Here is a 26,153-nt window from a genome sequence, read left to right on the forward strand (position 1 = left end):
TAGGGAGACTCAACTGACAGCGCAGAACAGTTGGTCAGAACACAGAAACCAAGTTTCACAACAGTCACACAGATGGCTTTTTTCAGAAGGGGCCAATTCTTCGTTGTTCTTCTTCAAAATTTTCCACCGGATTTTTTTTTAACAATTTTTTTGTAAATATTTTCAAAGATCAGCATTTTCAAAAGTGAATTTTTTTCTATCTCCCAAATTTTGGTTTTGATGTTGAAATCCTCCTGCCTTGTGATTAGAAGACCAATGAAAATCAGAAAACCAATGTTTAAAAAAAATTAAAGAAAATTAAAACCAAAAATGTTAAATAAGCAATTGTGTCAAAAATGAAAAATATTGAGAAAATTAAAGAGAGACAAGGTGGGTGAGGTAATAGCTTTTATTGAACTGACTTCTGTTGGGGGAAGGGACAAGCTTTTGAATGCCACAGAGCATTTCTTCAGGTCTGGGGAAGATAACCAGAGTGTCTGAGCTAAATACAAGTTGGGACAGATTGTTAGGCATAAGGGGTTCAAATATGCTGTAGGAGAACACTTAAAATAAAGTGGACTACTGAGGGTTTGCAGGCAGCAGAGTGTATCACAAATTGTTGTAATGAGCCATAAAACCAGTGTTTCTCTTTAGTCCATGGTTTTTAGTGTGTTGCATTATTACGTTCCCAAACTCATCTTTTGAAGGTGTGCAGGTTTCCTTAGAGAAGGAGGACTGCGCAGTCATATATTGAGTGACTGCTTTGTAAAAAGTGTTCATCCAATCTGTCCCAACTTGTATTTAGCTCAGACACTCTGGTTACTGTCCCCAGACCTGAAAAATGCTCTGTGAATTTCAAAAGCTTGTCCCTTGCACTGATAGAAGTTGGTCCAATAAAAGATATTACCTAACCTACCTTCTCTCTCCTCTATCCTGGGACCAACTGACACTGCAAACAACAAGAGAAAATCAAAACCATTTTCACAAAAAGACCATTTTTCATTTATATATTTGAAAAAATGTTGAGTAGCTCTGTAGCTGAGCTCCTTCAGAGCAGTGTGAGGCCTTGCACAGGGCATGTTAAGACAATGATGCTGCAATGCCAGTGTGCTATTTACTGCTCAGACTCCCGTGCCATATGTCAGCCCATCTCAAAAAAGATACATTGGAATTGGAAAAGGTTCAGAAAAGGGCAACAAAAATGATTAGGGATATAGAACGGCTTCTGTATGAGGAGAGAATAATAAGACTGGGACTTTTCTGCTTGGAAAAGAGGCGATTAAGGGGGGATATGATAGAGGTCTATAAAATCATGAGTGGTATAGAGAAAGTAAATAAGGAAGTGTTATTTACTCCTCCTCATAATACAAGAACAAGGGGCCAATAAAATAAATTAATAGGTAGCAGATTTAACACAAACAAGAAAGTATTTTTCCATGCAATGCACTGTCAACCTCTGGAACTCCTTGCCAGAGGTTGTTGTGAAGGCCAATACTATAACAGGGTTCAAAAAGGAGCTAGACAGATTCATGGAAGATAGGTCCATCAATGGCTATTAGCCAGGATGGGTAAGGAATGGCGTCCGTAGCCTCTGTTTGCCAGAAGCTGGGATTGGGTGACAGGGCACGGATCACTTGATGAACCTGTCCGTTCATTCCCTTTGGGGCACCTGCCATTGGCCATGTCAGAGGACAGGATACTGGGCTTGATGGACCTTTGGTCTGACCCACTATGGCCATTCTTATGTTCTTATGTATTATTTCTAGGCCCCAGCTGAGACCAGAACCACATTGGGCAAACACATAATAAGAGACAGTTCCTGTCCTGAGGTGCTTACCATCTAAAGAGCCAATGCAGGCACAGAGCAGGAGAAAGGAAGTATCATTATCTCCATCTAATGGATGGAAAACCAAGGCCCAGAGAGATTAAGTGCCAGATTGTTAAAAGTCTTTAAGCCCTAACACCCACTGAAAACACTATGAGTTATTATATTTTTATATATTTTTAAAAGCGGCAAAGAGTCCTGTGGCACCTTATAGACTAACAGACATACTGGAGCATAAGCTTTCATGGGTGAATGCCCACTTTGTCGGATGCATGACATATACTTTTAAAATCTGGCCCTAAATGGCTTGTCAGGGTCACACACTGATTTTGTAGCAGACATGGGAACTGAACTGAACTTGAGTGCTAGTCTGCTGCTTTAGCCATAAAACCATCTTTCCTCTGAAACAACACATGGTGAGTGTTTGAGCCTGAGGGCTCTTGGAAGCTAACATGAGGAGTCAGGTCCCTGCCCTAGTGGGAGCCCATCAGACCTTGTGATAACTGTATAGCTGAAGGGGCTGGTTTAATAGTGTGAGCCCCAGGTATTCAATACCTAGTTTTTTTGGCTGAACCCCCTCTGGGGTTGACTCAATCCTAAATCAAATTAGTAAGGGGTCATTCACATGAGACTTAAATGCCAACATCCTATCCCCACTACATGGACATTAAAATCCAGAGGGACTTTTCCTTAGAGATGGCATTTGCCTTGGCTTCCTTGTTACAGATTTGTTCTTCCATCTGTTTGCCAATCTCCTCCTGAGAAGGGGTTGCATTCCAATGGGACTTGTGTGTTTATAAGTTCTAAAGTGCTTTGAGATCCTTTGGGTTTGAAGGTTCTAATCACTTAAAATACAAAATACTGTAGTAAATTCATGTCCAGCTTGGATGCCACAGCTGTCTGTATGCTGAATACAAGGGGCCACTTGAACTTCACAGTGACAGAATGGACACAAAGCAGATCCTGTTACTTTAAAATCACACGGCTATGCCACTGAGCTAACGTAAAGCCTCCATTGCTGTTAGCAATAGATGGCTTTTGACACACAGCTGAGTTATTCTAATTCCATACAGTAGAAGGCAGAGAAGACACACACCAGGTCGCTCTTTGTTCTAGTGAGATTCCCCTAGCTGAAGAAGAAAGAGAAAGTCGCAATAAGCATACCTTTTTCTACCGGAAAAGCAGTTGCCAATTAAACTGGCCTGGTCTGAAAGACTATTAGCTTTAAAGCTCTGTCCCTTTCTCCTTCAAGATGTCATGCCCTGCTTTGAAGAAACTGCTCACACATCACCAGCATAAATGAGACCAAATCACTTCATAGAAAAATCATTTGGCTATCAACTAACTTGGCTCCATAGCTTACTTTCAGAGTAGGGAAAAGTATTTTTGAATGTGTGTAAACTTAAATCAATGTGCTTCTTAAAGTCAGAGAAAAATCAGTTTCTCATGTACTTCAGGCTGAGAGCAAGAGAGAAGATGAAATCAATAGCTTCTCCTAACTCAAGAATACTGACAACTTGCAATGCATATGGGCCCAACCTCAGGACCCAGATACTACATTGATAAGCACAGGATAAAGACACAGATTAGAGAGAAGAAGAAAGATAGATAGATACAATATATTTGAATAAGAGGGAATGAGAATGAGAAAGTATTTTAGATTAGATTAAGATAGCCCATTGAAGCACCACACCACTGAAAATGATTGCGAGCTAACTCAAAAGTAAGCTTCTGGGGGCTGGGTGTTCTTCAACTCTCCCAGGTGTCAATGTCTCCAGCAGTTGAGCTCCAGCATTCTGGCCTATGACGGAAACCCCCCAGTTGCAGGGAGTTTCACTGTCAGGACAACTGCAGACTTTTTCATCTCTACCTGCTGTTAGACTGTGAGCCTCCTCCATTGGACTCCACTCATGAAGCACAAGGGGAATCTTCCACCCGTGACTCGCCCTGCCCATCAGGTTGTTTCTCCCTATCCCTCGGGCTCTTGCAGCCTGAAGATCCGACTTGAATTTGCATTAGATCCATTTGCTGGTATTCGAACCACTTTGCACTTTTTCCTCAAGGTCTTGGACCCTTCTCCACATTCTCCTGGTCACTGACTGGGCAGAGTGAAAACTTGTCCCAGCCCCATAGAGGACCAGGAATCCTTTTGGGCTGCAGCTATCTCATGAATTTTTGCCACCCGCAGAGAAGGAATTTTTTTTCCCCGCAAAAGTAAAAAACACAAATTTTCACCAAAATGGCTTGAATGACAAATATGCAGAAAAGGAATTCCACAGTGAAAAATAATTAGACTATTCCCAGAGGCCAAGGGACCCATCAGTTGGATTTGAGTCGCTGGTGACTGGAGTATTAAGCTTTAAAAAAATCAGTGCAAAATCCTTACGTATGAACTAGCTTGAGTACCTGAACCACAGGAGAGGAGGAACCAGAGACTGGAGCTGGGCAAAATTTTTTGGACTAACTTTTTTTTTTTTTTTTTTTTTTTTTTTCAGATTCAGGTAGACCAAAACATTTAGTGAATTCAGGTCAAAAATCACCAAACTTCTTCAGTTAAAACTGAAAAGAAATCTGAAATAATAGAAATGTGTTGACATTTTCTAAGCAAAATGTTCAGATTTTTCAGTGTGTAACACGGCTGCTACTCTGAAACCTTTTTGTTTAAAATTTTACTGCATTAAAAAAAAGGTTAAAAAACTGAAAAATTTCGTTTGACCCACGATAAAAAAATTTCGGTTCAGCCACTGAACTGAAAAATCAATCATTAGTGCATCTCTACCAGGGACTTTAGAAAATCAGGCACTTACACTAGGGCATGGCATTCCTTGTCATGCCAAAATGCACATGTAGTTACCATGATTGCATATGCAAATGCCCAGTTAGATAATTAACCAGGGATACACATGTGCAGTGCAATTGTGAGGATTGTGTGTATCCAGCTTGCAAAGTCAGGAAGTATTCTCCTCCATAAAGTCATCACAAGAGTTTCTCCTCTCATCTACATAGCTCTTATTAGAGATAAGGCTTGGAAAGAGCTGCTTAAGTCTCTGCTTAACAGATGAGTTCTGAGCTTTCCAGAGACCCAAAACTACTGGCTAGCTGCTAACTATGAAACATCCTGCTCCCATTGAATTGAATGGCAAAAATTATCATTGAGTTCAGTGGGAGCAGGCTGAGCTCTTTGGCCCTGATTCAGCAAAGCAATGAAACCAATGGGACTTAAGCTTGTGCATAAAATTATGCACATGATAAAATGATGCATTGAAACAGGGACTAAATCAGATGAGGTATGTAAACGATGACAGTGGCCGACGACAGTGAATATCCTGTATCAGACTAGGCAGATGGAAGATGAAGTAATGGCCCATTCCACGACTTTGTTACTCTGTGAGCAACATTTAGTATTCAGCTGTTCCTCAGCTGCCTTTCAGATGGTCCCAGCTGGAAACCGGAGCACGCTGCCATGCTTATGGCTAATTAATGTTTATTTATATTTTTAAACAAGCATTCCACTTGTCATGTTCACATAAATCTTTTCCTTTTCCACAAGGGGCTGTTGGAGCACAAGCCGAAATACTTTGTTTACTCATCACAAGCCTAGTCTGTGTGCTGGTCTGGTGGAGGTTTCTTCTCCACCCTTTGCTGTGATTCATGCTGAGGGCTTTGAGCCAAAGGGGAGAAGAGGAGACCCCCTTCCCATGACTGAGAAGCACAGAAGTTATTCCCTTTTGGAGCTGGTTACTGTGCTGCCATCCATGTTCAACTTGCTCCGATGTGGGCTGGAGATCTCTAAGGAGAGACCAAACTGAGCTCAGCCCTATTGCACTGGATCCTGCAATGAGATCTTTGCAAACTCTCTCCCCTCTCCACCAGGAATGGTCTGAAGAAAACACTAATGATGGATAATACTTCACACCGATCTAGCACTTTTCATCTGAAGACTCAAAGAGCTTTATGAAAGGTGGACATTGTAATCCCCATTTTACAAAGGAGAACACTTTGCCCAGAGAGGCGAGGTTATTTGCCCAACATCACTCAGGGAGCCAGTGGCATGCTGAGAAATCAGATCAAGATCTCCTGACTCCTCCGTCCTCTGCTTTAAATGCTGTACTAAGTTGCCTGCCTGCACAGCAAACATTGCAGGAACCCTCTAAACTACTTAGGGGAATCCAAACAGGTAAAAATTGGCATCCTCTCATCAGGCAATTTCTTACTTCAGCGCTCTGCTATCCCAGATAGCATGGATTTTGGGGACAGAACTTCCCAAAACTACATCTCAACTTCAGCTCTCCTAACCTTAAGCTTTCCCCCCTAGCCAGTGTGCTCTCCAGACTGGGCATAGGATTGTTAGTTAGAATGGCTGATAGGCAATAAAATATCCCCTGAAGTGAAGGTCTCCAAGATCTTCCCCATTTCCAGAGTAATGTAGCACTGGAATGTTTCCAGATCTCCCCAGACCCCTTCTCTCTTAGACCTGAACTATACAGCACAGGAGTCTTTGGGGAAGGTTGCAACAAATGAGCAGTGCAGGGGTATTAATACAAGGGAAGATGGAAATGACTCACCAGCGGAGCCCGGCCAATGCTGCACAGGTAGTAGAGGAGGCCCTTGGTGTGGTAAATGGTTGGATGGAGCTGGCAGCTGGGAGCCAGCCACTGTCTATTCAGGTCTTCCCCACTCAAGGAGCACCGGTGGCTGGAATCACAGAACAAAACACACCCCAATTAAACTAACAAAACAACTCAGTGGTTTCAAAATGTCTGCTGTTTCTGGATAGTCCCTATACTAGGGCAGACTTGGCTTGTGATGCTAATTCATAGATATATATCTAGATTTCAGAGATGGGCTTGAATGAACTAAAACTCCACAGAAGCTTATTTTAGAGGATTCTGCAAAGAATTAATTATCTATTTCATTTCCCTGCAGGGCCTGCTCAGTTAGATTCTAGGTAACTAATGCAGTTTTGATTTACACATGCACTCATATTAAATAGGACTAATACTCTTTTTTTAAACTCTCTAAAACATTGCTAAAGTTTGATGTGAAATACAGAATCCATCATGGTCTATGGAGATATAAAGGGTGGGTTTTCCATAACTAACCTGGGGCACAGGAATGCCCAGTCATCAATCATTATAATTGGAACTGGAAAATCAGTCAGGCCCCATTGAAAATCTATAGGCACCTTCATGGGATGAGCAAAATATCTCATGGATGGTTTCTCCACTCATGAGAAATGCAACCATCTCAAACACATATCAAGAATCAATAAGATCTTTATGCTATACATCACTGTTATAGAAAACAATTGGCTTTAGTGGGAATTTGACTTCACTGTAAGGGCTGAGTAAAACCTAAGTAAGGACTTCACGGTTTGGATCAAAGAGACTTTTACCTTAGCTCAGTCAAACTTTCCTTTCTGGTTCTGTTTCACTGGCTAATACACTGTGCTAGATGTTTAATTGCATGGAGGGGAATTTGCATATTTTAGTGCAATTATGCAGATCTGAGTGATTTCCTTTATAATGACTTTGTTTTAGTTCCCAGCATCCTCACTCTACACAAAGGCTTCACTCTAACTGAGATTGCAATTCGCAAATTGTGATGCATTGATAAAGTTTAGGCCCTCCATTAGATCTGCATTCATGATAAGAACTACAATATTCAAATCAACCGCATCTACTGTAGAAGACTTACTGTTAGCTTAGTAAATGAGAGCTGGAGTGTGTTTGAAAGTATGTATTCTAAACTTCACATGGAATTTCAGCCACACAACTCCATCTGACTTTAACAGGAAATACCATGTTCCACCATTTCTCCCACACCAAATGTTCCAGCCCTCTAACAACACAGTATGTAGAAACAGACTACCGTCATGTGTGTATCAATGAGATTTCATAATTCACAGGCAAGACTTTAACCAGTTAGGCTGCGTTGCACACACCTTCAGCCCCATCAGTGCTTGATAGAAAATGTTTGCAAGGAAGAGACTCCAAAGTCTATTCAGAGCCTTTGGAGAGGGGCCGAAGCAATGGGAGTCTGACAGGAGGAAAGAGGGAATAGAAATAGTAGAATCCACAGAGCGGGTTATATTTTACACACACACACACACACACACACACACACACACACATATATACACACAATGTAGAAAAACAAGGCTCTGATGCCATTTTGGGGTTTCTGGTGAGATCACAACATCCATTCCAGTTTTGCTGTTGCTGTCACCTGAATTCCCCTTTCTCTTTAATTCACAGTTCCCTTGCTATTCATTCTGCAATTTGTAAAACATTTGCAATAGCTAACACCCTGGAAGCCAGAATTTGCTGGTGTGATAACGGCTGCTGAAAAACTTCTAGCTCAAAACTTGGCAATCCAGTATAATGTTGATTAGTGGCCCTTCACATAAAGTTTATAGATTCATAGATTCATAGATACTAAGGTCAGAAGGGACCACTCTGATCATCTAGTCCGACCTCCTGCACAGCGCAGGCCACAGAATGTCACCCACCACTCCTATGAAAAACCTCACCCATGTCTGAGCTATTGAAGTCCTCAAATCATGGTTCAAAACTTCAAGGAGCAGAGAAGCCTCCCTCCAGTCAACCATGCCCCATGCTACAGAGGAAGGCAAAAAAACCTCCAGGGCCTCTCCAATCTGCCCTGGAGGAAAACTCCCTCCCGACCCCAAACATGGCAATCAGCCAAACCCTGAGCACATGGGCAAGATTCACCAGCCAGATACCCAGGAAAGAGTTTTCTATAGTAAATCAGATCCCATCCATCTAATATCCCATCTCAGGGGATTTGGCCTATTTACCCTGAATATTTAAAGATCAATTACTTACCAAAATCCCATTATCCCATCATACCATCTCCTCCATAAACTTATCGAGTAGAATCTTAAAACCAGATAGATCTTTTGCCCCCACTGCTTCCCTTGGAAGGTTATTCCAAAACTTCACTCCTCTGATGGTTAAAAACCTTCGTCTGTTTACCCAAGTTAACCCAAGCCTCACCCTTTCTCATTTTTTTTTTGACAGTGGCAACTCTGCTAAGAGTAACAACCATATTTGCTCCCTGGGTGTTTAATGTATTGCTAGCAGGCTACCTCTGAAGAGTGATATCACCATACAAAAGTCACCAGTTGCACTGTGTGACACTCACTCCATTTGCAGGTGACCATGAAGAAATAAGATCCAGATTCTTCCTTGAGTGGCATGTCCTCCCATGGACCATACAAAGAAAATAACAGAATGCCACTAGTCATCACCTTCAGCCCCCAACTGAAACATCTCCAACGCATCATCAACCAATCCTGAAGGACAACCCATCACTCTCACAGATCTTGGGAGACAGCCCAGTCCTTGCTTACAGACAGCCCACCAATCTGAGGCAAATACTCACCAGCAACCACACAACAGAACCACTAACCCAGGAACCTATCCTTGCAACAAAGCCCGTTGCCAACTCTGTCCACATATCTATTCAGGGGACACCATCATAGGGCCTAATCACATCAGCCACACTATCAGAGGCTCATTCACCTGCACATCTACCAATGTGATATATGCCATCATGTGCCAGCAATGCCCCTCTGCCATGTACATTGGTCAAACTGGACAGTCTCTACGAAAAAGAATAAATGGACACAAATCAGACGTCAAGAATTATAACATTCAAAAACCAATCAGAGAACACTTCAGTCTCTTTGGTCACTCGATTACAGACCTAAAAGTGGCAATTCTTCAACAAAAAAACGTCAAAAACAGACTCCAATGAGAGACTGCTGAATTGGAATCAATTTGCAAACTGGATACAAATAACTTAGACGTGAATAAAAACTGGGAGTGGATGGGTCATTACACAAAGTAAAACTACTTCCCCATGTTATTCCCGCCCCCTGCTGTTCCTCAGACATTCTTGTCAACTGCTGGAAATGGCCCACCTTGATTATCACTACAAAAGGTTTCCCCCTGCCCCCCGCTCTCGTGTTGGTAATAGCTCACCTTACCTGATCACTCTCCTTACAGTGTGTATGGTAACACCCATTGTTTCATGTTCTCTGTGTATATAAATCTCCCCTCTGTATTTTCCACTGAATGCATCCGGTGAAGTGAGCTGTAGCTTACAAAAGATTATGCTCAAATAAATTTGTGAGTCTCTAAGGTGCCACAAGTCCTCCTTTTCTTTTTGCGGATACAGACTAACACAGCTGCTACTTTGAATTAAGTCAATGAATAGAAGTGATTAAAAAAATAGAATTTCCATCCCTTTGGAAACAGCAATATTTTGGACATTTATTTTTATTCCAAATCAACATGAAAATCAAAATATCAATTCTTTTCACAGAATAAACATTTCTAAAAGAAATTGAATTTGGAAATATTGAAATATATGGTTTCGAAATTTTCAGTCTAAGCAAAATGTTTCAGTGTCCGCAAAGAGAAACCTTTCATTTCAGGTTGTGTCAACAATAATCTGTGTTTGCCTGAGCTGTCATGGTCTCTTCCTCTAACCAAGCCACCACGGTGTGCGAAGGGAGTCCCATGACACAGTGCATCATGGGAGATGAAGTCCAAGCAGGGCAGCTCAGCTCATAAAGAACAAGGGGAGCATGATACAATTGAACTACTACTTCCAGGAGGCACAAAAGCTGCTCAAGCAGATGCAGAAATTAACCTCAAACCACCTCTACACTAATTTTGTCTCAATTTTTCTGTCGGAAAACATTCTGCAAAATTGACCTTTTTCTTACAGGATATTTCAATTAAATGGAAATCACATTTTCTATTGAAAAAACCCCATTTCTATGAAAAACTCCCAATCACTTCTATCAATGGGAGTGGCTCGCCAAATCCAAGGAGAGAATGTAACACAAAACCACAGAATTTAGTAGCTCTTGCAATGGAGTCTGGGCTCATTGTGCCTCAGAGTACACAGGGCTTTGCTTGAAATATATCACTTAAGCTGTTTGATTGAGTGGAGCAGACTTTGTATATTTCAGTGCAAATATGCAGCTCTGAACTAACCCTCCTGCAGTGAATTCATTTTAGTTCAGAACATCCTTACATCCTTGCGAAGGTTTCACTCTCACCAAGATTGCAACTCACAAATTGTGTTGCACTGATACAAGTCAGGGCTTTTCTTAGATCCGAGCTCAGGATTATCTGAGCTCACCATATTTACATCCCTCCTGGTGAATGCTTATTATTATCTCATTAACTTTAGTACAACTGCTTTAAAAAAAAATCCAGAAGCTCTTGTTCAGTACAATTGTTCTCAATGGATAGTGTGCATCTCCGTGGTAGTTAGTTACAAAGTGATGGTTATGCCATGAGTGTGTAAAAAACACATGGCCAACCAATAAGGGCCTGTGCATGGGGACAGGAGTGGGAAAGTAGAATTCCGTCTCCTCTTTTCAATCATTACCATCTTTGCTCTTTTAATCCATCTTTAAATATTAACACTATTGCCTGTCAGTCCATATTCACTGCCTTTGGGTTGCTGCAAAGCTTTAATTAAATTATGAAACGTTGATTCTTTTTTTCCATTAAAGCCCATTTACTTCAGTGACTGCTTCATGCCATCCCTCTTCCCTATTTTCTTCCTTTCTTCTCTCCCACTCCTTCTACCGATGACATTTGCAGATAAGGGCTTTGTCCCTTATGCTAGGCAGCCAAGAGAGAAGGTAAAATATTAAGCTGATCTCAAGTACTGATAACAAATAAAAGGAGTGGGAAGCCAAGACTGGCTTTTGTGTTTTTGCCAGGATTCAATGAATTCACTTCTCAGATCAAAGGTGTTCATTACCTTGCATCTCCACGCCACTAGATTTGCTGTAAATGCTTTGTGTCTTCTTTCCTTAGCAAGAGTCCTTGCCACCTTGGCTAGGACTAGCTGGAACTCAACGGAAACAATGAAAGCATTTGCCTCTGAAAGATTTCCAACATAAAAAAAAAAAGTCTGCTCTATGTGTCTTTGTACAGGTTAGCTGTAATTCAGCTATTTGTTAGAGTTTCAACCAGGGTGTTTACCAAGGATTTAATGTATGTGTTATCCACACATTAAATCCTTGGTAAACACACTTTTGTTGTTCACAAACCTGATGCTGTGCATTGGCTTTAGATCCATGTTCTTTTAGCTCTTCTAGATTTAAATACTGGGGAATCTCTATGGTCTAGAGAGAGCCATTGGATAAGGGGAAGTGCGTAGCTACCGGAAGACGCTGTGGAAAAGAAGACAGTGTCAGAGGCACCATTTCTCCTTTGCTCCCCCTTGTGATAATTGTGTGCTCAGGCCACTGGTGAAGAAAAAAAACACTCCTCCCCCCACCCAATGTACTATGAGGCTGTAAGAGGAGAAGGGGTATCTAATGTGACTCATGAAAAAGCATAGGTGAAAACTTATACAACAGAGGATATGGAGGCATTTGAAAACAAGAGATCCTCTGTTCCTACTATGGAGGTGTCTGTGAATGGATATAAGGCATAACACAAAGGTGTTTGCACAATGACACGACATGAGAAAGTTTCCAGTAGCCACAACTTCCTATGAAGACAATCACTTGTGCTCTCTCAGATATGCTTTGCCCCAACATAGTGCTGAGTTAGCTCTTGTCTCCATGATAAATAAGAAAAGGGCAGGTGCTATGGGAAAAGGTGGATCTGAACAAGTTCATTCTCCATCATCACAACACACCAATCACAGGGTCTGCTGTTGAGCAGCGGCTCCAGATTTTGTTCCTTAGGCATCCCAGAAATACTCAAGTAGATGAACAGCCAGAAAAATGAAACAAGGGAATAAGAAGTGACATGGCCACAGGTGCTAAACCTACTCATGCTGAGCTCAAGAGCAGTAAGTTCTGAGGAATCAGGTCCTGCCTGGGGGGCATAAAGACCCTTCCTTCTTGGTAATACATTTAGAAATCAACATGGCCCTACCATGGCTGGATACATAGTATGCAGATGGGCAATCACAGAAACCAAAGTATCATCAAGCCTTCTTCTACAGACCCCATATGCAGAGGTACTTAATGTCTGCTGTACTGGTTTAAACCATCTTTCTCTTTAAGAAAGCCATTAAGCACCTTGGCTTCTAACTGCAGTGGATTCTGACTGTATGAAGAGGACTGATGGGAAGATTCACTTGATGATTACCTGTTTTGTTCATTCCCTGTGGGGGACCCGTCATCGGCCACTGTCTGAAGACCGGATACTGGGCTAGATGGACCTTTGGTCTGACCCAGTATGGCCATTCTAATGAAAGACAGAGAGATACACAGGCTCCACTCCAAAACTCACTGAAGTCTTTCCAATGACTCCAATGGGCCTTTGGATCAGGCCTATTGATAGAAAGGGAGAGACAGAGATAGAAATGGAGAAGAAGAGAGATAAAGAGAAAGGAAGAGAGGAAAAGAAAAAATATAGAGAGAGTGAGATATAAATAGAGACACGAAGGAAAGAGACATATAGGGATAAACAAAAAGTGAAAGTGATTAAATGGGTGAGAAAGGAAGAAATGGAGAGGGAGAGAGAAATAAGTCACTTTTTAAAGAGAAAATGTTGCTGCAATTTCAAGATAAAATGACCCAAAATCTCCTGTCCATTACAGATAACTGGAAAGACAGGGCCCACTATATAGAGTAAATGATGTCAGTACCGATAATAACACTTGGGGCACAGTGAGCTATAAAATCTAAAGGGACACATTGTGTTTGATATTTAGAAAGCAGCATCACCATTCACTGCACATCCTAATAACAGAAGGCAGTACTGATACAGGGAAGCAGATATACTTAAAAAGCAGGATGCCTTTGAGCAGCATGGGACAGTCTCAACCAGGCACAGCATCTTGGGCTTTATAAAAAACTACTGCCAAAATGGAAGGACAAAAAGAGAATCTGCATTATGGTGGTTTGGTGTTGTTGCTCTGAATGTTCAGAACAGGGAAAATAGGAACCCATCATTTTGCTTGACAGATTTTCGTGTTGTGTTTCCAGTGAGAAATCAGAGGAAAGGGGCATCTCCAGTAATACTATTGCTCATGATCATGAGGACTATGTTAGAAGGACATGGATTTTCTCTCGCTCTAATTCCCAGTCCTCCCTTTAAGTCTCCACACTAAGAACAGCCCAACTGTCTTCAACATTTGTGCATCCGCATTGTGATGCTGTGTCACTGCAACAATGCTGTGTCATGGTGGTGCAATGAGATGTCACTTAGCACCATGCAACATCCCCAAGTAATTTCAGGGCTCTTTCATTACCCTCCAAGACTGGAATTGCGAGCGGGCTGAGGAAACCAGGACAAATCCTTACATTTCAGGATGGCTGGCATCCAAAGGTGGTCAGGTGCTATGACTCTGCACAGAGATGCAGAGCTATTCTGTTGACACCCAGGGAACCCAAGTGCATGGATACTATTAACTCCAACCTAAGAATACAAAAGCGTTTCTCTGAAGCAGAAGGAACTGGGGACGGAGGAAAAACTGTAGGAACACCCAGGCTCAGGAAGAAGATTACATGGAGTTTTATGTTTGCTGTTAAGTTAACAATAAAGACAAACAACAGCCAGGAACTGAGTTTGGACCAGATCGCATGTGTTTATGCTGAGTTAGAAGCAGGGTAGGAATGGCACACCCTTCCAGTCTTTAGGACTATGTCTCCACCGCAATTAAAAAACAGTGGCTGACCCATACCAACTGACTCAGGCTCACAGAGGTCAAGCTGTTTAATTGCAGTGTAAACATCTGGACTCAGACTGCAGCCCGGGCTCAAGGACTCTGCAAACTGGGAGGGTCCCAGAGATAGGAATGTCTACACTGCAATTTAACAGCCCTGCAGCCCAAGCCCCCTGAGTCTGAATCAGCTGGCCTGGACCATTCATGAGTGTCTAATTGCAGTGTAGACATACCCTCAGAGGGCTATTATATGTGCATCTGAGCACTCACATAGAGCAGGGGAGGTGATTAATTACACAATTCACTTTGATCTTTGTGCCTTTAATGCACAGAATAGCGAGGAAAAAACAAATGTTTATACTGAAAGTAATTTAGTGCAGAACAGTATGTGGTTATTAGGTATTTGGATGTGTTTTGGTGGGTCCAGAATGGGGTGACAACTGATTGGATGTGCTTTGAGTTTCCTGTGTCCCAAGAATGTGAGGAGGGAACCTTTCAGATCAAAGACTTGACAACTTGATCTGGATGTTTCTTCTGTGCTCTGGGCCATCACTGTGTAATACTGCATTATTTCTTTCCATAGGGGAAACCATCATTCCAGCCAGTAGGTGGACTGATTACAGCCCCTTATGGAACCCATCAGTGCTGCACCTGGGCTAGTGAGGGGGGTTCGCTGGAGTGAGCCATGGGGTGATCCCACTCCAGTTAGTCCAAGGAGCACAGAAGGTGAAGTTCTCAGTTTGCCAAGGGATATCAATGCATTAGATTGTATGAAATGAAACACAGATGAAAAGCTTCAGGGCATGAATGGAGACACTGCTGAATGAATCCCTTCCGTTCACCATTATTGCAGCTAGCAATTCACCAGTAACAATTCAGTTTCCTTCCAACACAAAAGGAACGGGAATAATAAAATGTCCACACATAATCAAGCAAAAAGAAGCCGGTTGGCTAGTCATTTCAGCATTGCTAAAGCAGCAGGGAAACGCACTGCAGAGACAGATAGAGGTATGTTGTGCGGTGTCATAGATTCAGAGGCAGCTAACCATGATTCTGTAAGGATGACTCATTTCTCACTCAGGACAAATAACCAGCACAGTGTGGGCTCAGAGCACTGCCTGGAAACATCGCTGCCAAAATAGACATTGTGCTTAAAAGACATAAGAAGAAGTGGAATATGGGAGTCACTATACTGCAACAGACCAGTGGACCACAACAAGTCCAGAATTCTATTTCTTACTGTCATAAAAATAAAGGGAAGGGTAAACACCTTTAAAATCCCTCCTGGCCAGAGGAAAAATCCTTTCACCTGTAAAGGGTTAAGAAGCTAGGATAACCTCGCTGGCACCTGACCACAATGACCAATGAGGAGACAAGATACTTTCAAAGCTGGAGGGGGGAGAAACAAAGGGTCTGTCTGTCTGTGTGATGCTTTTGCCGGGGACAGAACAGGAATGGAGTCTTAGAATTTAGTAAGTAATCTAGCTAGATATGCATTAGATTATGATTTCTTTAAATGGCTGAGGAAATAAACTGTGCTGAATAGAATGGATATTCCTGTCTTTGTGTCTTTTTTTGTAACTTAAGGTTTTGCCTAGAGGGATTCTCTATGTTTTGAATCTAATTACCCTGTAAGGTATTTACCATCCTGATTTTACAGAGGTGATTCTTTTTACCTTTTCTTATATTAAAATTCTCCTTGTAAGAGATTGAATGATTTTTTCATTGTTCTTAAGATCCAAGGGTTTGGGTCTATGTTCACCTATGCAAATTGGTGAGGATTTTTATCAAGCCTTCCCCAGGCACGGGGGTGCAAGGTTTTGGTGAGGATTTTTGGGGAAAAGACGTTTCCAAACAACTCTTTCCCAGTAACCGGGTAAACATTTGGTGGTGGTAGCGGAAGTCCAAGGGCCAAGGGTAAAATAGTGTGTACCTTGGGGAAGTTTTAACCTAAGCTGGTAAAAGTAAGCTTAGGAGGTTTTCATGCAGGTCCCCACATCTGTACCCTAGAGTTCAGAGTGTGGAAGGAACCTTGACACTTACAATGGGCAATGAAAGATATTTCACGGAAAGGCATAACCCTTCTTTCTCACACCCTATCATGCACCTGATAGACCCATGCAGATGGAAAGAGGACCTTTTCCTGACCTGGCCTGGTGTTCAGTTGTACCATGAAGCTCCAGGATTGACAGCCTTTCTCATTGTTATCCTAGCTTGAGAAAGTACCCAGGTTATTCTGGAGGCAAGCTGGATCCTCAGAGTAGGCCTCCCATCCCGTCTTTAGTTTGCATTGGCTTTAATAGGGCTGGCATGGCAGCACGCAGTGTGATGTCCAATTAGTGCCAACTGAGAGGAGGTGTCAGAAAGTTGGATAACCTTTACTTATGAAATATAACAGGAACCTTAGGAAGGTCGGGCATTTTCTTGTTCCTTTCTGTTTTCAGCATTACATTTTCTTGAGGAAATCAGCGAATTCCAGTGCTAAAGGTGATGGATTTCAGCACTCCTAGCTTAGGCAGCAACTGTACCAGATTCCCCCACACAGCTAAATTAACACAACTTCCAGCTGACCCTCCCCACCCTTTTCTATGTTATTGCTTAGAATCCTGCACAGTTCTAACCAATGCACCTCAGTCCTTACCTGTAGGATCTCCTGTTATTCTAAACCGCTTCTCTCCCTATAAGCGCACTAATGTATCTCAATCCTCACTTGCAGTTACCCTGTTATTCCACTCCTGGGAGCTCCACCTACAGCTCTGCAATGTCCCTTAAACCGACTTGCAGCATACCCTGCTGTCAGGCCTGCTTTTATAATGATCAACAATCATACTGACTTTCATAGTTGTTTAGGGACTAGGACTAACAATAAGGAAATAGGTGATGAAACTAAAGGCTGGAAAGCAAATGTAACTTCTCAATAGGCATCAGTATTCTCTAGTTTCTCTGCTGGCAACCATCAAGAGTCTAAGAGGAAACTTCTGTTTATCTTAGTTACAATGGATAGCTAAGGGATCCACACAGCGTGCAGAGTGGATGTTGCTTCTTGGCTGGTTATGAGACTGACCCCCTGTTGCCATGCTGGTTTACTGCTAGGCCTTTAGGATGAAGATTTTCTGTGCTCCCTTCTCATCGATATTACATGACACGTGAACAAATCTGTACTTATCTTCCTGAATGGCAATTGTGCCATCTGGCTGCCAACCGTTTAATGATGCCATTGAAGGTCTCCTTCCCAATTGGGGTGGCAGCAGCAGGACGATTTTACCCTTTCGGCACATACTAATGAATTCACGATGCATAATGCTTCCTCTTGGGCAAATGCTTTTCTAAAGCATCACTCTGCAAGCTTCCACTTGCCTCCTTACAACTAAGCACTGCTACTAATTAGCTTAATGAGGTTTCAGTGTTTCATCTTCTACATCTGACTGATTTTGTCACAATGGACAATCCTTTCTTCTTAAGATAAATGATAGAGAATCTGTGCTCCTTCAGCTTGGTGCATGTAATAGTATCACTGTCCTTGTTCAGCTCCCTCTATTACGAACCCTCCTTTGGACTTGATGGACACATTTCATTAAGTCAGATTTTGTTACAAACCAGTTAGGGACACAGAATGAGATCTGCTTCACCCCCAGCTAATATTAGCAAGGTAATAATCAAATGAGGCAACAGTACAGATGATCAGCTAAAAAGGCGAGTTGACAGTATTAATACAGACTGGTAATGTTACATCATAGTCCCACACAAATGTTGTCACAAGATTTGTCCATCAAACTCACATTTATTTGAGTGAATAATGGACAACAGCCTTGAGCATTCAACACTGTGGGCTGATTCACGCATTGGGCTCAGCACCTTGGGCAAAGAATTTGCAAATCATTACCAAATCCAAGTGGTAAGGTATTATATCCATTGAGCACTCACTTTACATGCAGAATACAAGGTGCAGGATAATGGTGAAACAAGCTCCATACATGTATCTCTTGTACTTCCCAGGCAGCTGAACTGCTACATAAAAAACCCCACTGATAATAACTGGACATTGCACTTCTCTTTTGCCTCTCCTTTCAGGATTGCAAACTGCTTATTGGATCATGCCTGAAAAAGCCTAACAACAAAATGTTTGATGAAAACTGCTTTTTGACGGAAAACTAGATTTGTGAAAAAACACATTTTTTCATAAAAAGTGTCTGCTTTCTTCAGAAATTTCTGACTTTTAACTGCAAATCAAACACCTGCAAGCCAAAATAATTTTTATTTTTTGGCCAACCCCTTCCCCGCCCCTGAATTTTTTTTCTCAGTTGAAACAAACAAACAAACAAACAAACAAACAAACAAACAAAAAAAACTGATTTGGAAATGCTGCCATGGTGCATCATGGGAGTTGTGGTTAAGGTTAAGGCTTCATGCTCCAATTTTCTCTGAGCTGAGTCCCTGATTGGGCTACATTTGCCACGATGCATCACACAGTCAGGAACTCCTATGATCACGGCTCAGGAGAGCAGATTGTGGTGCTTCATCACAGATGTAGTCTGGTTCAGGAGCCCGACCCACAGAGAAGACTGGGGGGCATGAGGCATCCAAACTACAACTCCCATGAGGCATTATGATAGCCTTTCTGAATAGAAATTTTTGGGTTTCAACCAAAGGTTTTCAGCTGAAAGTTTTCAATTTTTCACTGAAAAGTTAAAATTTTCCATGAAAAAAACCCCAAAAACATGTTCCAACCAGCTCTACTCATAACCCTCATGAAACATGTAGTATAGTTGTAGCCGAGTTGGTCCCAGGATATTAGAGAGACAAGGTGGGTGAGGTAGTATCTTTTATTGGACCAACTTCTGTTGGTGAGAGAGATAAGCTTTCAAGCCACACAGAGCTCTTCCTCTTGACCTCGAAAGCTTGTCTCTCTCACCCAGAGAAGTTGGTGCAATAAAAGACATTACTTCACCCAGTTTGTCTCTCTAACCCCCATGGAAGACAGGCAAGCAAATCCCGGTTTTACAGATGGCTGTAGTGAGAGATGAAATGACACACCCAGGGTTTAAAAGTCAGTCAGTCATAAAACTAGGAGCAGAACCTAAGACCAGGGAGCACAGAGTTGTACAGGTTCAATCCAGATTGTGTTTTTAAACAGATTTACTTAAATCTGTGCAAACTCCTGTGTGGATGTTCTTAAATTGTTTTATACCTGATTTATACCCATTTATCTAAAAATGATTCCTAACAGGCTTAATCTAAATTGCCCATACATAGTGTTGTACCAATTTAACTGAGTTGATTTTAAAACCTGTTGATTAAATCAATTTAATTTCTGTGTGTAGATAAATCCTAAGGATTGTGATTCCTTGACCCCTAATTTAAATCCTAGTCCACACTAAATAACAAAGAAGAGCAAAGCAGTCCATCAAAGGTGAACAAGCAAAGGTATAAAGGAGATCAAAGGAACAGGGCTACACTCTGAAGTCATGAAAAAAAAAAAAAGAGGATTTGATGACAGCTCTGCTGGGATCTCCTTGTTTCACTTGACCAAAAATTTCATACCAGCCAAGAAGCCCCAGAGGCATGACTCCCTCTGGAGTACCTGATCATTAATCCTCCTTGGGGAGTTTCATAGGTCACTGGAAGGAAAACAAAGCTCTCTCGGCAGCTACTGGGAACCACAAAGCTCAATCTCAGACCTCTAAAGATGTGCTACCACTAAACCACAGGGCCAGAATATCCCAACATATACCTAGGTCAGCTCCAATCAGAACCTGTCCTTGGCTCAACAGCAATGGGTAAGACGCTGCACAGAACACAACAATGAGAAATATGCAAGAAACAACTCCTTCATGGGCCTCTGCTGGGATGAGCTAGGTGTGACATAGCATGTTTCTGTCCTATCTCTAATTTCCATGATCCAGTAGAGGCTAAGCATAATCACCACCAGGGGAGAAAGTAGCACAGAGGACTTACCGGTACAGGGGGCCCAGCTCCAGGCCCCCCAGAAGGGGATGGGCTCAAGAGGAAGAGGCAGGGCTGGGGTTCAGCCTCCCCCAGCCAACCCATCCACGTTGCCTGGCCCATGCCACCCAGGGCTCGGGTGGTGATTTAAAAGGACCTGGGGCAGCTCCCCCTTTTAAACACACACCCACGGCGGGGCCGAGGTCGGCGGGGGGGGAAGGGCAAAAGGGGCAGTAACTTTCGTGGCAGCACTTTAACATCGGCTGCATACAGGCCAGTACCAGCAGCCACTTCTTACCAGTACGCCATACCAGCCCACTCTCACCCCTGATCACCACCCAATAGAAGAGCACAGATTGAAAACCTGCAGTTCTCAATAGGTGCCCCAAAGGTCTGCACTGCAACCTGACTGAAAGTGTCAGTGGGTTACGACAGATGCCATCCCACAACAGAGCAGGGCAGTGAACTGGGACTGAAAACAGTAAACAGAGCATGATAAAAGGGGGAGCAGAGAGAGACCAGGAAGGCGGAGGAGACAGAAGTGGGAGAAGCTAAAGTCACCACTTGTCAACTAGGTAAGTCCAGTCATGCATTGTGATAACGTTATCAGTAGTATCACAGTTCATCCAGTTCATCCCCCGTTCTCAAAACTTTTGTTGGAAACTACTCTGGATTAGGTGGCAGAGTAGAAATGACCTAACACAGGGAGAGCTAACCTTTGTCCAGCCCAGGGGTACATTGTCAATGTGCAGGCTAGATGATGCTCTGGAGCATTGCATGCTGGGATGAGAAAGTTACTCACCTTGTGCAGTAATGTAGGTTATTCAAGATGTGTGTTCCTGTGGGTGCTCCACTTCAGGTGTTCATGTGCCCCTGCGCTCATACTCAGAGACTTTTGGTAGCAGTGCCCGGATGAGTCACACTTGCATGGTCCTCATCTCATCCTGCTTCAGGCAGTTAACTGACGCGTGCGACCAACACCCCCTATGTTCCTTCTCTACTACAGAGACTGAGTAAGAAACTCCAAAGTAGAGGGGAGGAGGGAGAGTAGTGGAGCACCCACATGGACACACATGTCGAAGAACCTACATTACTGCACAAGCTGAGTAACCTTCTCATCTTCTTTGACTGCTGTCCCTATGAGTGCTCCACTTTAGGTGACTTCAGAGCAGTGTCCGCCGGTGGAAGGAGGGAGCTTCGGAGTTGAAGTCATGACAGATGACAGTAGAGAGAGTCCGAGCGAGGTACCAGATGTTGCCTGTTGCTCTAATGTCTCATGCTGTGTAAAGGTATGGGCTCAGGCCCAGGTAGCAGCTCTACAAATGTCCATGATGGGTCCATTGTTCAAGAAAGCAGTGGAGGCTGATAGGGCTCTGGCGGAATGTGTGCGAATCCCCTTGGGGAGTTGGCGGTCACACTGATTAGAGCATAGTTTTATGCAATTGGAGATCCACTTGGAAAGTCCTTGTTTAGATACGGCATTCCCTTCGTAAAAGGCCAATGCCCTCCGTACATCGAGAGTATAAAGAGTGAATTGCGTTCTATCTGTGTAGGATTTGGGGTAGAATGTCGGTAAGTAAATGGGTTGGTTAAGGTGGAAAACTGAGATGACTTTCAGTAAAAACTTGAGGTGCAGTCTCAGGAATACTTTATCTTTTAAAAAGACCATGTATGGGGGATCTGCCATGAGGGACCCCAGTTCTTCTGCATGTCTGGCAGATGTAACTGCCACAAGGAATGCCACTTTCATGAAAAGCTGTAGTAATGAGCATGTTGCCATGGGTTCAAATGGGGAACGGGTGAGGGCCCAAAGAACCAGATTAAGGTCCCATGGTGTAGTAGGCTCACATAGTTCTGCATAAAGGTTGTTGAGTCATTTGAGGAAACATTTGGTTAGCAGGTGAGCAAAGACAGAATGTTGATTCATCTTGGGGTGAAAGGCTGTGATGGCAGATAAGTGAACTTTTTCTGAACTCAAAGAGAGGCCTGAATTTTAAGCTCTAATAGGTAATCTAATATTGAGGGTAATGAGACTGAGATGGATACCATTTATTTTTGTTGGCACCATGCTTCAAATTGCCACCACTTGAGCATGTACGTGTGATGGGTAGTTGCTCTACGACTATTTAATAATATGTTTTGTACCTCTTCCAAGCAGGTCATCTCAGATCCCATGAGCCATGGAGGAGCCATGCTCTGAGATGGAGTTTTTGCAGATCCAGATGCAGGACATGACTTGAGTCCTGGGATAGCAGATGAGGCCGAAGTGGAACTCTGATTGATGGACGCACAGCCATCCTGAGGAAGTAAGGATACCAGGTTTGGCAAGACCATGCGAGGGCTATTAGGATTATTGTGGCTCTGTCCTGCCTGATCTTGTGGATCACTCAGGTCAGGAGAGGGATGGGAGGGAAGGCATATAGGAGGGAAGCATTCCACTTGAGGAGAAATGCGTTGCCTAAAGACTACATGCCGAGACCTCCTCTGGAGCAAAACTGGAGGCATTTGGCATTTTGTGTGGTTGCAAAGAGATTTATTGTCGGGAACCCCCGTTGTTGAAATATATGTAGAAGTACTGTCGTCGAGCTCCCACTCATGGTCCTGAGAAAAATGGCTGCTTATGGCATCCGCTGTGGTGTTCTGGCATGCAGGTAGGTAAGACATGGAATTGTGGATATTGTCTCTGATGCACCATTGCCAGAGTTTTATGGTTTCCACACACAGGGAGGGCAATTGTGCTCCCCCTTGAATATTTATATAAAACAAACAGGCTCTGTTGTCCATAAGGATTTGAATGGCCTTGTTTTTGATGAGTGGTAGGAAGTGGGAGCAGATGTTGCGGACAGCTTGTAGCTCTAATAGATTTATATGTAGAAGAGATTCTGCAGGAGACCAGCAGCCCTGAATAGAATGTGGATGCATGTGTGCCTCCCCCATCCCAAGAGTGAGGCGTCTGTGGTGATGGTTAGTGTCAGCATCTTCTGAAGGAAGGGCACCCCCATGCATACGTTGGCTGGTTGTGTCCACCAGAGTAGGGGGTCCTTTATTTTGTCTGGCATCGTAAGATGCTTGTTTATGCTGTGTTTGTGTGGGACATAATTCATACAGAGCCATCCTTGCAGGCAACACATGTTTAATCTGATGTGTCTGAAAACAAAGGTTGTGGCTGCCAAGTGATCAAAAAGTTGTAGGCAAGTCCTGGCAGATACCTGTGGACTGTTTTGTGCTGTGGATAGGAGGCTGGTGAGAGTGAGAAACCGTTGCCTTGGTAGAGAAGCTACAGCCTCGGTAGCATTGAGATGGGCCCCAATGAACTCCAACTCCTGCACTGGCATTAGGGTGGACTTTTCAGTATTTATTTGGAGGCCCAATCTCGTGAAGAGGGTTACCGTCTATTTGGTGGCTTGTATTGCTGCCTGCCATGTTGATGCTTTTAGCAGGCAGTCATCTAAGTACGGGAATATCATAATTGCATTTCTGTTCAGGTATGCTGCCTGTACCACAGCCAGTACCTTTGAAAACATTTGAGGGGCAGTAGATAGGCCAAAGGGAAGGACCTTGTACTGGAAGTGGTCCTATCCAATGGTAAAACAGAGAAATCTGCGATGAGAGGGATGTATTGTTACATGGAAATATGCAACCCAGAGGTTGAGGGCTGAGAACCAATCCCCTCTTACTAAAGCTGGGATTATGGTGCCTAGTGTGACCATCTTCAATCATTGGGTTTTGACAAACTTGTTGAGTTGTCATAGATCGAGTATTGGTCTCCATCTGCCAGACTTTTTCTTCGTTGACAGTGCCAGTCCAGTTGCTAATGAATAGGATACTAATATTACATACATAAACCCCATCATCATTCCTTTGTTGACAATCGTAGCCAAGAGGTTAAGGACTGGGTGGGCCAAGGAGACTAAACTCCCCTCGCAACCCTGGGTGCAGAGCCCCATGTCTGAGGAGAGCCACACTAGCTGTGACAGATTCATGTCTATGCATATGATGCTACCATACTGCCAGAGCTGTACCCATCCTGTGAATAACTAGAGGACCTCAGTTTCCAGGGCTGTCAATGGGACACCTCTCACCAGTACATTCATTTCAAACAATAATTAATTAAAACAAATGTTAAACTCTCACCATAGAGGTAAAGAGACAGCAGTTCTACATTCTGTAACTTCAAGCAACTAATAGGCCATCCACTAGCTCGGCCCAGAGCTTTCAGTGTGTTGTCAGAGCTGAGATCCCAGGAGTTGGCTGGGAGCTGCTGGAAGGGCATTCAGGAGACTGATCTGCAAGTGAGAAGAACCAACAGCTGGGGATAAGCCGAAAGGTTTGGGTAATGCTTGAGGATGCACTAAGCTTTCTTTCCTTTGTTTGCTTTCCCCCCACACATGCACTGTGAGCCTCTCGACCTCGGCTGAATGCTAATTCTGAAACTAAAAAATGACAACAAATTGCACTTACATAACTGCTCATCCAAGCACAGCATCTCTGGGCACTTCGCAATAGTAAAGTTAAACGAAGCATTCAATACACATTTATTAAAACAAAGTATCCGCTAGAGAAACCTAATGGGTTTGTGGAGCTCTGCAAAACATTTGTAATAAATAAAATTTCATGAACAGGCAAAATCATTGCAAACCTGAAACTTGAATCCCTCAAAGGGCTCACAGCCATAGCACAAACCTTAGCTGAGGTTTGAGAAAGCTTGTGCTAAAGTGCTGAGTGAAGACAAGGCTGAGAGTCACAGGCCAGGAGCGATTTATGGTTCCTGATAGGAACCACTTGAAACTCGGTGGCACTGAATAGCTTCTCCCGGAAATCAGGTCACACTCAGTGATTTTGGCAGTCTTGCTTCGGATTTTGGGTTTGCAAAATTCAAAACAGAACTACGGCAATGTGATCTCATGCAAATGGAAGCAAAAAAAAAGAAAATGGTTCACAAAGGCCAGTCTGAGCAAAACTCATCTGGTTTTGCACAATTATAGACACCAATTTTCAAACCAGATACCTAAAGTTATTTAAATATTTAAATCAGTGGCCTGATTTTTCAAAGTATCGAGTTACCCAGCAGCTCCCACTAAAGTTCAACGAGCGCTTCAGGTGGTCAGAACCTTTGAAAATCAGACCACTCTTGTCTAGCTGCTTAAAAATGGACTTTGGATCCGAACTCTATTCACCAAAGTGTGAACATTTTGGCTCTCATCTTTACATTGTCTTAAAGTGAACCAGGGAACCTGAATTGTGGAGAGAATTGTGGCAGAGTTCCAAAGGGCAGGAGCAGAGTCTATGGGCCTAAGGTTCTCCAGATTTGAAAGGTATATAATTCAGGAGACATGTATCAGAGGAGAAAGGATGATGTGTGTGTTGTGATCAATGGTGATACGTTCAAGGAGATTTTGAAAAAAGATGGGTGCTTTGCATAGGTTTCAGAGTAGCAGCCGTGTTAGTCTGTATTCACAAAAAGAAAAGGAGTACTTGTGGCACCTTAGAGACTAACACATTTATTTGAGCATAAGCTTTCATGAGCTACAGCTCTCTTCATCTGATGCATAGAGTCACAAGAACAAGGAGTCTGAAAATCCTGCAGATAAGAGTCGTTGTCCTCATCTGCTCACTTAAAAAGTTTAGGTGCAGGGCTAGTCTTGAAGAGCTTCATAGGACTGTCTTACCAAATAGAGCCAGGTAAATGCCACCTACTAGAGGGATCTAGGACCCCTCTAGCGTG

The 26,153-nt window shown here is 42.9% G+C and overlaps 1 protein-coding gene across 1 annotated transcript in view; it reads right to left on the reverse strand.

Moving 5' to 3' along the window:
- The window catches only part of AGBL1 (AGBL carboxypeptidase 1), a 366,216-nt gene that overhangs the window by 180,786 nt on the left and 159,277 nt on the right, over positions 1-26,153 (reverse strand). The window contains exon 18 of the mRNA XM_043494685.1: positions 6,370-6,499. Within this exon, the coding sequence (XP_043350620.1) occupies positions 6,370-6,499 (130 nt within the window). The remainder of the gene's footprint in view (positions 1-6,369; positions 6,500-26,153) is intronic.

This window comes from Dermochelys coriacea, chromosome 10 (assembly GCF_009764565.3).
Source record: "Dermochelys coriacea isolate rDerCor1 chromosome 10, rDerCor1.pri.v4, whole genome shotgun sequence".
Classification (NCBI taxonomy): Eukaryota; Metazoa; Chordata; order Testudines; family Dermochelyidae; genus Dermochelys; species Dermochelys coriacea.